The 12,425-nt window shown below is 50.6% G+C and overlaps 1 protein-coding gene across 3 annotated transcripts in view; it reads right to left on the reverse strand.

Annotated features, from left to right (window-relative positions):
- Positions 1–288: 288 nt before the first annotated feature.
- Adamts18 (ADAM metallopeptidase with thrombospondin type 1 motif 18) overlaps positions 289–12,425 on the reverse strand; it is a 132,991-nt gene continuing 120,854 nt past the window's right edge. For all 3 annotated transcript variants that reach the window (XM_077793228.1, XM_026393011.2, XM_077793229.1), the window contains one exon: positions 289–404. In XM_077793228.1, the coding sequence (XP_077649354.1) occupies positions 289–404 (116 nt within the window). The remainder of the gene's footprint in view (positions 405–12,425) is intronic.

Raw genomic sequence — 12,425 nt, forward strand, 5'->3', positions numbered from 1 at the left:
CACAGTGTCAAAAGTAAAATCCAACATACCTCAGTGGGATGCCTCGCTTTTCACGTTAACAGTGCAAATCAACGATTTCTCTTTCTTTCTGTTTCCAAGTCAGATTTGTCATCGCTTTCTATTTTCAAGTGCTTCAGAGTACCGTGTGCTTCTGGGGATGGAATCCGACGGCAACCTGCCCACTCCTCAGCCCTGCACCAGCTCGCTGGTGGCTAGCAGTGCTCAGTCTTCTCGCTGGAGGCTGAAAGGGGAGACCCTAGCCGGAAGCCGTCGAGGAGGACGTGGAGATCAGCTCTTCCTGGTGCAGGACTTGCAGCACTGTTTACCATAGAACTTGTGGTTGCAGACACCGTGCTGAGGAACGAGATGGCACCAGCTGAAGAGATCCACACAGGATGGGTCCTCTAAAAGGAGAACATGCGGTTAGCATCTTAGCTCTGCCTGAACCATTTTAAGACGGGGGTGGGGGTGGGGGTGGGTGTCTACGGGACAAAGACCTTGGGCCCACCTACCTTCTGCCCATGTGAGCTTCTTCCCGTTATTTGTTAGAACTTTGTCAGGGAAGTGTGGCAGGGGCAGAATTAAGATACCAGAGGGACGGCAAACATTAGCAGATAGGAGAAAAGATACATGTTTAAAAGCAAAAACAAAAAGAAAAAGAAAAGTCATATCTGGTGAGAAATCAATGTCTGTCCCCCTCACACCTCCTGGGATCTACAGCTAAATGAGGGTTCAAGGGACATACCCTAGATTAGCACTTTGGTAATTCTCTGGGGTTTTGGTTCAGAAGTTCCAGGTTGGGGGGGTGGTGCAGGTGCAGCTGTGTATTTCTAACAAGAACCTAAGGGATTCTGGTGCCGCTGGGCCAGGAACTATACTTGGGGGAGCAAGGAGACTAATACAGTGGGCGGCAGGACGCCTGGATTTGAGGCCCTGCACCAACCTGTGTAGGTTTAAATAAATCTCTCCAGTTAGCAAATAGGTGAGTTAATACCTCTCCTTTCTGGTTTCTCTAGCTGCTCAAGTCAGAGGACACGTGAGTATGCCCTGGAAGTGCCACATCATACATCTGGGATTCTCAGCGGAGCCTCAACAGGTACAAGAAACCGTGTGACTCACCCCAATTTCTTTATGTGGACAGAAAGGCATAACTGAAGCACGAGGCATTTTACTGTTTCCGTAAAGTGAATTTTCTTTTTCAGAATCGTTTAGGGTCTTTAGTATATGTGAGTCAAACATTCTCCTTCAGAGCCCGGCTTCTTCTCTTCTCCTTATCCAAGTCTGACGTTGCCTCTGGCCTGGACTCATCCAAGCCCTCCCTCTGCAGGAACCTAGCAGGTCCCTTCCCAGTCCGCCCTTCAGGGACTCTCCACCTGCCCTTCCCAGTCATGTGTGACTGTGTTCCTGTTGCTCCCAACCTGCGGCCTATGGTTCCTTCAAGTCTCAGATCTGCCTGAAATTCCCTGTCCCAGACCCTTTCTGCTCTGCCACAACAGTCCAGGGATCCTTTTAAAGCAGCTTGTGTCAAACCTGCCCCAAACCCTCCCACCCCACTGGAGTCCAAGGTACAGCATTACATGGGGGATAAGGATCTGCTTCTCCACAGCCCTGACTTCCCCGTCCTCCTCTTGCCCCTCTCTTGTCCCATCCAGCCAGGCCAGCCCCCTTGCGGGTACAATTTTCCTAAAGACATTTGAATGGCTTCCTTTTCACTTCCATCTGCACTCAATGGTCATTTATCTGTGAGACGTTTAGGACCATCTATAGAACCATCCAGCTCCCTGATCCCGCCAGGAAGTTCTCTCCATTTCTTTACACTGAATTTATTGAAACTCACACTATGTGGTTACTTATTATCTATTCTCTAGGATGCAAACTACTTGAGGGCAGAGACTCTGTCTACAACATTTAAAACTGTATCACAAAGTAGTTGCTCACTATTTATTGAAAATATTCATTTGTCTAACTATCATGGCTAAAATGACAACTTTAGGCCCTACTAAATCTAAACTTCAGTGCAAAGATCAAATGGGGTTCTTCTTTTCTTTCCAAATGAAAGACCTAAGCAACCTCATTCTACTTGGGACCTCATTTTACTCTGAAACTTAACCCCTGACCTACTACAGTCCTAAAGTCAGGAAAATACCACAGAAAAGCTCTGTGGAAACAGTTCTCAGAAAAGCCACAGATGGTGGTGGCCTGAGAGAGGCCAAGATATCGAAATATCTGAAATTCCAGATGGCCCCCACCTAGGTGTGGTGACCAGTATCTAAACTAGAAGCCCTGCAGCTTGGCACGTACCCCCCTTGTGACACCCTCACGGTTTAAACCAGTCATTTTTAAGTGAGGCAACCCCTTGAACTAACCAATAATCCTTTCCAGATTCTTTCTCGCCACTTGATACGCTGATCATGTTTTGGAGTTCTTGTTTGATTTTCCTGTGGTGTGTGATGATTTGCTAAGAGATGCTATGATGTATGTGGGGTCCCGGCCTCCCCCAAAGAGTGTGTAAAACTGCTGCAAACCCTGGGCTCAGGGCCTCTCAGCGTCACCAGTTGCTGTGTGCACGCGGAGGACGGAGCTAGCTCGAAATAAACACCTCTTTGCTGCTTACATCGTTCTTGGTCTCTGGTGGTCTTTTGGGGGTCCCGAATTTGAGCATAACATATGGGGGCTCATCCAGGATCCCCCTTAGAAGCCTACTCAGACACCCCGATCGAGAGGTGTTGAAAACCCGGCCAGTAAGTGAAGGCACTGCCGATCTGTAGGTTTCTGTACTCGGGTTGCCTGCAGGTTCTGGTTCTGTGTTGTGAGGTCGGCAAAAGGTCCAGGTGGATGCACCGAAAGGCAGCCGACGGGGTGTGTGGGAGACGTCCCCAGCCCCTTCTGGGTTCTGAGTGGATTGCCTGTAGTAAAGTATTTAGTAAAATATTTCGTAGCTGACAGATCCTCTGTCCACCTCTGCTTTTAGTTTCTGGGTAGCAATCCACGCCGCGCTGCGAATTCTGTGGCCGCGCTGCGAATTTTGTGTTATGTGTGTTTGTATTGTCCTGTCCACCTCCACCCCAACACCCTGGCAAGGGAACTAATCCCCCTCAGAATTCTTGCAGGTCGTAAGCCACCAGGGGAGTCCGGCAGTGGAAGATGTACTCTGCCTTCTGAAATCCTCTTGGAAACAGCCTCAGGGTGCTCACAGTTAGTGCAAGGCATTTGCTGTCTGTGTTATGATCTTGATTTTGTGAATAATTGTAGCTGTTTTCTCTTTTCACCTAGACATGGGGCAAACTCAGACTACTCCTTTGACTGTAGACCGTTTTACAGACTTTAGGGAAAGAGGACGTAATTTGGGAATAGAGATAAAGAAAAGAAAGCTAGTTACTCTCTGTTCTGCCCAGTGGCCCACCTTTGGTATAGGGTGGCCACCGGAGGGGACCTTTGAAAAAAGTGCCATCCTCTGAGTAAAGAATGTGATTTTTCATCCAAAAAGAGAGGGACATCCAGATCAGATTCCTTATATCTTAGTGTGGATGGACTTATTGGAGGACTCCCCTAATTGGCTAACTCCTTTTTTACATGTGGCACATGAGGCCGACATTTTTGTGGCAAAAGAGGTTGATTCTGGGCCACAAACCCTGGGACCTACCGGACCGTCAGCCCCCCATATCCAGTCCTCCAAGGGGGTGACGACCCACTTCTCTCGGAATCCTCGGAATCCACGCCACCTCCCTATGTGCACCCCATTAACTGGCCGGATAAGGGGGGTGCAGGGGGAGGAGCAAGAAGAGCAGACGGGCCACTGGAAGGACCATCAGGGGGAACCCGAGGGCGAGCCCAACGTGCCCTGTGCCCTGCTCAATCTCCTGACACCACCGTGGTCTTGCCCCTCAGGGAGACAGGGCCCCCTGACTAGATGGGGAACCCTCGACTTCAGTACTGGCCCTTCTCCACTAGTGATTTCTACAATTGGAAGAATCTAAACCCCCTTACTCTGACAACCCAAGAGTTTAACCTCTCTCCTGGACAGTGTTCTGTTGACTCACCAGCCACCTGGGATGACTGCCACCAACTGCTCCGCAGCCTCTTCACCAGGGAGGAAAGGGAAAGAATCCAGGAAACTGGTCCCTGAAGAGGATGGGTAACCTACCGCCAACCCTGACCCGATTCATGCTGCTTTTCCCTTGAGCAGGCCGCCCGAAGCCGAGTGGGACCCCGACACGGCAGAAGGTAAGGGAGGCTCCGGGTCTATCCAGACTCTAATGGCGGGTCTCTGGGCTCCAGCCTGAAAACCAATTTAGCTAAAGTTTTTACAGTAATACAAGGGAAACAGGAGTCGCCTGCTAGCTCCCTAGAAAGGTTAATGGAAGCCTTTAGACAATTTACCCCAGTGAATCCGGAGGCTTCGGAGAATCAGGCAGCAGTAGTAATGGCTCTTGTTCATCAGGCTGCTCCAGATATTAAAAGGCAACTACAGAAGCTAGAGAATTGAGAGGGTAAGAGTGTTCAGGATCTCTTGGCCACAGCACGGAGAGTCTGTAGTAATAGGGATGCCACCAGGGAAATGACAAGGGTGTGGGTAGCAGCAGTACAAAGAAGGGAAAGGAGGCAGAGTTCGGGGAACTGGGGCAGAGACCAAGAGCAGGAGCAGCGCTGACCTATTGGCCCGTGACTGCATAGAAACCAGTGTGCTTGCTGCAAGGAGACAGGTCACTGGGCAAGGGATTGCCCTAAGAAATGGGGCTGGAGCCCTGTCCCCCTACATGCACCCCAGCAAGATTAGGGGCGTCAGGGTTCAGCTCCCCTCCCCAAGCCCAGGGTAACTCCCCAGGTGGAGGGGACTCCAATCAAGTTCCTAGTGGACACTGGAGCTCAACACTCCGTATTGACGGCGCCGCAAGGAAGATTATCTAAAAAGACTTCTTGGGTACAGGGGGCTACAGGGATTAACAAATGTTCATGGACAACCCAAAGAACAGTGGACCTAGGCGTGGGATGGGTGTCCCACTCGTTCTTAGTTATCCCTGACTGCCCCTACCCACTGTTGGGAACAAACTTACTCACAAAAATTGGAGCTCAAATTCACTTTCAACCCGGAGGCAACTACAATCTCTGATGGTCAGAGGCAGCCTATTCAGGTACTGACTGTGACCTTAGAGGATGAATATAGACTGTACCAACAACCCGTCCCCCGGCAATCAGGATATAGACTATTGGCTAAAGGAGTACCCAGAAGCATGGGCAGAGACAGGAGGTAAGGGTCTGGCCAAGCACCGGCGGCAGAGTTTGTGGAGCTAAAGCCTGGAGCAGACCCAGCTAGGGTTCGTCAATACCCTATGTTGGTAGAAGCTCTAGCAGGAACTGTTAGATTCGGGGGTCCTGTTGTCTTGCTAGTTGGCCTGGAACACCTCACTTCTGCCCATTTGAAAGCCTCAGTCCAATGACTACCGGCTGGTCCAAGACCTGAGGGAGGTGCACAAAAGGGTGATGGACATTCACCCCACTGTCCCTAACCCGTATACCCTTCTGAGCTCCCTGCCGCCCGAAAGGCAATGGTATACGGTACTAGATCTAAAAGATGCCTTCTTTAGTCTGCCCCTGGCCCCCAAGAGTCAAACAACTATTCGATTTTGAGTGGTTGGACAAGGAAAAAGGAATCAATGGACAGCTAACGTGGACCAGACTCCCACAAGGCTTCAAGAATTCTCCTACTATCTTCGATGAAGCACTCCACGAGGACCTAGGTGAGTTCCAGGAGAAGCATCCTGAGCTAACTCTCTTACAGTATGTAGAAGATTTGTTGGTTGCAGCCCAGACCAGAGAAGAGTGCCTAAAAGGGACCAGAGACCTGTTGCAGACCCTGGGGGACCTAGGTTACTGAGCCTCAGCCAAGAAAGCTCAAATCTGCAAGCCTGAGCTGACATTCCTAGGGTATCTGTTAAAAGATGGGCAACGCTGGCTAACACAAGCTAGGAAAGAAACAGTTTTTAAAATCCCTGTACCTCGGACCCCAAGGCAAATGAGAGAGTTTCTGGGATATGCCAGCTTTTGCAGGCTGTGGATACCTGGGTTTGCTGAATTAGCCAGGCCTCTGTATGAAGGCACGGAAGAAACTCAGCCCTTCCAGGGGACCGAGGAGATGGGCAGAGCCTTCCATCAAATTAAGACTGCATTGCTGTCTGCAATGCTCTAGGGCTACCCGATGTCACAAAACCATTCTATCTGTACATTGATGAGTGCAAGGGGGTTGCTAAAGGGGTCCTGACCCAGTATCTGGGTCCCTGGAAGAAGCCAGTGGCCTGCTTGTCAAAAAGGCTGGACCCTGTGGCGGCTGACTGGCCACCTTGCTTGAGGATGATAGCTGCCACTGCCCTAATGGTTAAAGATGCCAACAAACTAACCTTAGGACAAGAGCTATATATCACCCCCCCCCATGCCATTGAGGGAATCCTGAAGCAACCCCTGGACCGATGGCTAAGCAATGCCCTGCTCACCCATTATCAAGGGCTGTTACTGTTAACCCTCTCAGAATAACCTTTCAGGCACACTCAGCTCTCAATCCTGAGACCCTGCTACCTAACCCAGACTTGGAGGCTCGCTTGCATGACTGTGCACAGATCCTAGCGCAGGTCCATGGCATCAGAGAAGACCTCAAGGACCAGCCTTTGCTGGATTTGGAGCTTATCTGGTTTACAGATGGGAGCAGCTTCATTCAACAAGGTCAGAAGTATGCGGGCGCGGCAGTGGTAACAGAGACTGAAGTGGTACGGGCTGAGCCCATCCCGAAGGGAACATCAGCCCAGAGAGCTGAACTGACAGCCTTGACCCAAGCACTAACACTGGGAAAAGACAAAAAGCTGACTGTGTACACCCATAGCCTGTATGCTTTCACCACGTCCCACATACATGGTGCCATCTATAAGGAAAGAGGGCTTCTGACAGCTGAGAGAAAGACTATAAAAAAGAAAGAGGAGATATTGGCCCTCATTACCGCCCTATGGTTGCCTAAGACATGGGGCATTGTCCACTGTCCAGGACATCAGAAACCTAAGGACATGGTATCCAGAGGGAACAATCTGGCAGATAAAACCGCTCGGGGAATAGCCACGCAAAGAGAGATGGGATGATAGCCAACCTGCCTGACCCAGGACCCTGAAGTCCACCAGAAATGCCACAATATTCCAAGGAGGACTTAGAGTGGATTAAAGAACTGCCTATGACTCAGTGCCTTCATGGATGGTGGGAGACTGACGATGTCATGTGATAATACCTGAAAAATTAGGCAACAGAATTTTACAAAAAGTGCATCACTCCCCCCACATGGGTGAAAGAAAGATGCAGGACCTACTAAGGCATGCTAAGATAAAGATTAAAAATGCAAATTCCAAAATACAGCAGATTATTACTACGTATAAGGCCTGCCAGATGACGAATGCGGGCCACAGCACAACCAACCCTGGGAATCAGGTAAGAGGAGACAGACCAGGAGCCAATGGGAAGTAGACTTCACTGAGGTAAAACCTGGCAAATATGGATATAAGTACCTTCTAGTTTTTATAGATACCCTTTCAGGATGGGTAGAATCATTTCCAACTAGGTGTGAGACAGCTCAAGTAGTAGTTAAAAAGTTGCTGGAAGACATCTTACCCAGGTACAGCTTCCCAGTCTTGGTAGGGTCGGATAATGGACCGGCCTTTGTGTCTAAGATAAGCCAGGAACTCATGTCTATTCTTGGGGCAGATTGGAAATTGCATTGTGCTTACAGACCCCAAAGTTCAGGACAAATAAAGAGAATGAATAGAGCCCTAAAAGAGACCCTATTGATCATGGAGACTGGCGGAGACTGGGTAGCCCTCCTTCCTTACGTATAGGGTACGAAATTCCCCTTATAAATTAGGAGCCTTTCCCTTTGAAATTATGTTTGGCATACCCATTCCGCCCTATAATCACCTGCCTGTCTGAGCACCTGCTCGTAGAATTTGATGACTCTGACCTCTTACGTTCCCTAAAAGCCCTGCAACAAGCCCACCAGGACATGTGGCCCCACCTCAAAGCTCTGTACGAGACAGGACCCCCCTCCTCAGCCACTCAGCTTCCGTCCCAGAGACTGGGTCTACATAAAGAACATAAAGAGACATCATCGACAGGAATCACTGCTGGAAGAAAAGTGACCACTACACTCAGAGCAACCAAAAGAAAACAAAGAGAAAAGAAAGAAGGAAAGAAGGAGGGAGGGGGAGAGAGAGAGAGAGAGAGAGAGAGAGAGAGAGAGAGAGAGAGAGAGAGAAAGAGAGAGAGAGAAAGAGAAAGGAGAGGAGAGGAGGGAGAGAGCAAGAGAGAGAGTGCGTGCACAAGAAAGACAAAGAGAGCAAGAGAGAGAGAGAGCAAGAGAGAGAGAGCAAGAGAGAGGGGCCTGGCAGGAGGGAGTTTTTATAGTCCAAATCTAATGGGGCCTCTGGGTCTGCAAGCTGCCTTGTTGGCCCAAGGGGGGTTGAGTGCTCAGCCTTGAGCAGGGTTGAATGTTCAGACTTGAGGCAAACAGGTGATAAAGGACCAGATGGGGGGCGGTTTGAGTGTGTGGGCTATCTTGCAGCCAACATCTGTTCAGCCGGCCCTGCAGACAACACAGTTCAGCCTGCTCTGCACCAACAACTGCAACCTCGCTGGAAGGGACCATACGGGGTGATCCTCACAACACCCACAGCTCTCAAGGTTGACGGAATCGCCACCTGAATCCACTACTCTCAGGCAAAGCCAGTGGACCCATTTGCTGTGAAGAGCGACTTCATTCTGGATTCGAACTCCAAGTGGCAAGTTACTTGCCATAAGAACAATCTTCTTAAACTTAAGATAAGGCATTTAAACCCTAGTTAGGATGCTATTATTAGGCTGGCTGCTTATTCTTGCCTACATTAGTACTATTTTCCATACAAGTGACCTGGGTAATTCAGAATCCAGCAACTGGACATAACATAGTCTTGGCAACTCAGGAAGGACCCCAGATATGGTTCCTGTGTGGGGCGCTAAGGAACCTAACTTGCAGGCTACTACCTGCTCCCTGGTCCTGGGGCCACATGTGGCTAAGATGGCGCCTGGCAATTAGCCAGAAGGCGGTGCTGTGGGTTGTGACGAAAAATGGGACCACCTCTAGGATAGGCCCAGGACTCTTCTGCCCTCGTGGACAGTTCATTCTTTCCCTTACAGCCCACGGAATGGGCACACGTGAGCCCTTCCCGCCCAAACGCCCTTTGTTCTGGTTGGCTTCTGTACTCTATATTAGCTGTGTGTACTTCCTCAATAAACGAGCTCCTGCCTTGACTGGTCTCCCTGATGCTCTGATTGTCCTCCCACGAGGGAGGGCTGGGTGTGGGTGGTCAGTGGGCCCTCTCCTTTAGCTCGTCCTGGCCGGGGCGTGTTCTCCCTCTCTTTCCTGCAGGTCGGGAGGGAACGAGGATTAAAAACCTCAACATCTGGCGCCCGAACAGGGACACGAAGAAGTCAGTTCACCAAAAGTGAAAGTATCTGTGAGCCAAGCCAAGCGAGTTCCGAGGTAAGGGTCTCCCTGAAGAGATGGAGCAATCTTGCACTAAGCATGATGCTCCGGCTCTTAAAGCGCTGAGATTCATGCTCAAAAGCCGAGGTTTAGAGATCTCGGATGCCCAGGCTGAAAAGGTCTGGGAAACCTTGACACGCGCTGCGCCCTGGTTGGCGGCTGCCAATCTTTTTGATTGGGACATCTGGGACCACACAGAACAGTTGGTGAGGAAGAGGGAGATTAACCTGGGAGAGGACTCCCCTCTGGGGGTCTACCCAACCCTATCTGTCCTCAAAGCCTGTTTCTCCCCTGGCCCCTCAGAAGGAACCTCTAGGGGCGGCAAAGACCCTTTAAGACACCTACTCCTCCTACCTCAAACGGCGACCTGGCTTGGGAAACCCTTGTTGAGGAGTGACTTGGGTCACAGTGAGTCAGTCCTCTCGCTGCCCAGGAGGAGAAAGGCTTAAAGCCTCACTCTGACAATGGCCTCCTAGACCCTTTTGATCCTTAGCCTGTTCCTCTGAGTTCTGCACCAAGTGCTCCTGTCCCGGAACACATGGTAGACAGTCGGGATAGGGAGCGGCCTCTGCCATATTGTCACCCCTCTCCTCACAGAAATTCTCCGCCATCTTGTGCAAAGACAGAGAAGCCGGTGAAGCCACCATCTCGTAAGACCAGCAATGACTTATCCCCATCGTGTATGGCTTTCCTGGTAAATGCTAACCCTGGGGGCCATAGACTGGCCTTTTGGTATCCCTGGGAGGCCCAAGATTTGAAAGAACTCAAAAAAGGCCGTCTCCCAGGATGGACCTAATTTGCCCTGGGCCAAAACTATCCTCCAAGGTCTGGCCCACCAACAGTGCACCACCCAAGACTGGAAAAACTTAACCCAGGCTGTGCTTCCTGGTCCCCTGTACCTGAAATAGTGTGCTTTTTAAAATGAGGAGTGCCACGCTCAGGCTGAGAGGAATCAGGCTGTTAATCCCCCGGTTCCTGTAACTTCTGGGATGCTGTCGGGGTCCAGTGATCAATTTTCCACAGGCCTTCAGCAGGCACTATCCCTGCCCCCTGCCAGGAGCAGTTAGGGGCTTGAGGACTGGCGGCATGGAAGAAGTTGGAGAAAGACCCCTCAGAGCCCCGGTAGCAGGAATTACCCAGGGGGCAACCGAGGATCTTCCCACCTTCATCCAGAGGGTAGAAAAGAGCCTCCAAAGGAAATTCCCCCCAGGGCCCCTTCGGAACCAGTTGTCAAGATGCTGGTCTGGGAGGGGATGACCACAGACCACAAACTAGCCTGTGCGGGGATGAAGGGCAGATCTATGGGGAGGTGGATAGTGGCCACTAAGGATGTCGGTACTCAGGCCCACCAATCGTTGGTCGCGGCCTTGCAGGCCCAAACGGCTTTGCTTGCTGAGGCCCTTACTACTGCCCTGGCCTCTTCCAGTGGGGCCAGGAAAGGGGTTTGTTGTGGGTGTGGTCAATAGGGCCACTTCAAGAGAGAGTTCCCCCCCCCCAGGGCCGTCCCTCAGGCCCGGCTACAGGGCAAACCCCGCCTAAGACACCTTGCCCCCGGTGTAGAAAGGGATTCCATTGGCAGAGGGATTGTAAGTCCAAATTTGATTTTGAGGGGAAGCCTTTAAACTAATAATGGGGCACCCTCCAGCCCTGTTACCCAAAGGAAGCGCCCCGCCTAGTGGCCCGCCTAGGGCCCACTGGACAGTCCCAATAATCCTGGGAATTAGGTCAAAAACGGATATCTTCATAGCAGAGAAAAAGATCCGCTGCTTGATTGACACTGGAGCGGATGGGACAGTATTTAGGAAAGAGGAGGTTCCCCTACAATGGAAGCTGGTTCCCGGACCTCAGTTATTGGGGGTAGGGGGTGATACAAGGTCTGAAGAAACCAAGGACTGGCTTACTTGGAAGGATGTAGATGGTAGTCAGGGAGAGGTACGCCCTCTGGTGGCGTCTGGCCTGACAGCTAATCTGCTGGGACAGGATATCTTGGGGGAAGCTGAGGTGTTCATCACCACAGATCACAAAGGGATACATGAGGATATCCTAGAGGAAGAGGAGTACCGGCAACAGTTTGGCCTATCAGGTCCCCTTACCAATTACCGGGGGGATCCACTTTTTGAGACATCGAGGTTGAACACTCCTGCACCCCATGTGAGGTCTCACCCCCAATCCTAGAGGTGGAATACTACTGCACCCCGTGTGAGGTCTCACCCCCAATCCTAGAGGCCACTGTTCCTACCATCCCTGCCATTCAATGGCTTCCAGGCCCTCCAGTGTGGGTGGAACAGTGGCCGCTTCCTCTAGATAAACTACAAAAGCTAAAGGAGATAATATCAGAACAACTGACCCTAGGGCATATTAGGCCCTCCCTGAGCCCTTGGAATAGTCCTTTATTTGTCATACAAAAGGCCACAGGAAAATGGAGAATGTTACAGGACCTAAGAAAAGTTAATGAGCAGATGATTCCCATTGGTACCCCCTTGCGAGGGCTACCCTGGATCCTTCAGGATTTGACTCTCATTGTGATTGATATCAAGGATTGCTTCTTTTCTATTCCCCTTGATCCCCAGGAATGTGAGAAGTTTGCCTTCTCTGTTCCTCTGTTAACTTCCAGGGGCCAGACCAAAGATATGAATGGGTGGTGTTACCCCAGGGCACGGCCAATAGTCCAGCTTTTTGTCAACATTGTTTCACAAGTCCTGCAACCCCTTTGGAGGCGATTGGACATAATTCTATATGTTTACATGGACGACATCATTATTGGGGTGGTCGGATGCCAAAGCGTTAGGTTCCGCCTATAAGGAACTCCAGACTCTTACAAAAGGGAGGATTACATATATCTAATGACTAGGTCCAGACCTTACCCCCTTTTAACTTA

Source organism: Urocitellus parryii, chromosome 15 (assembly GCF_045843805.1).
Source record: "Urocitellus parryii isolate mUroPar1 chromosome 15, mUroPar1.hap1, whole genome shotgun sequence".
NCBI classification, from domain to species: Eukaryota; Metazoa; Chordata; class Mammalia; order Rodentia; family Sciuridae; genus Urocitellus; species Urocitellus parryii.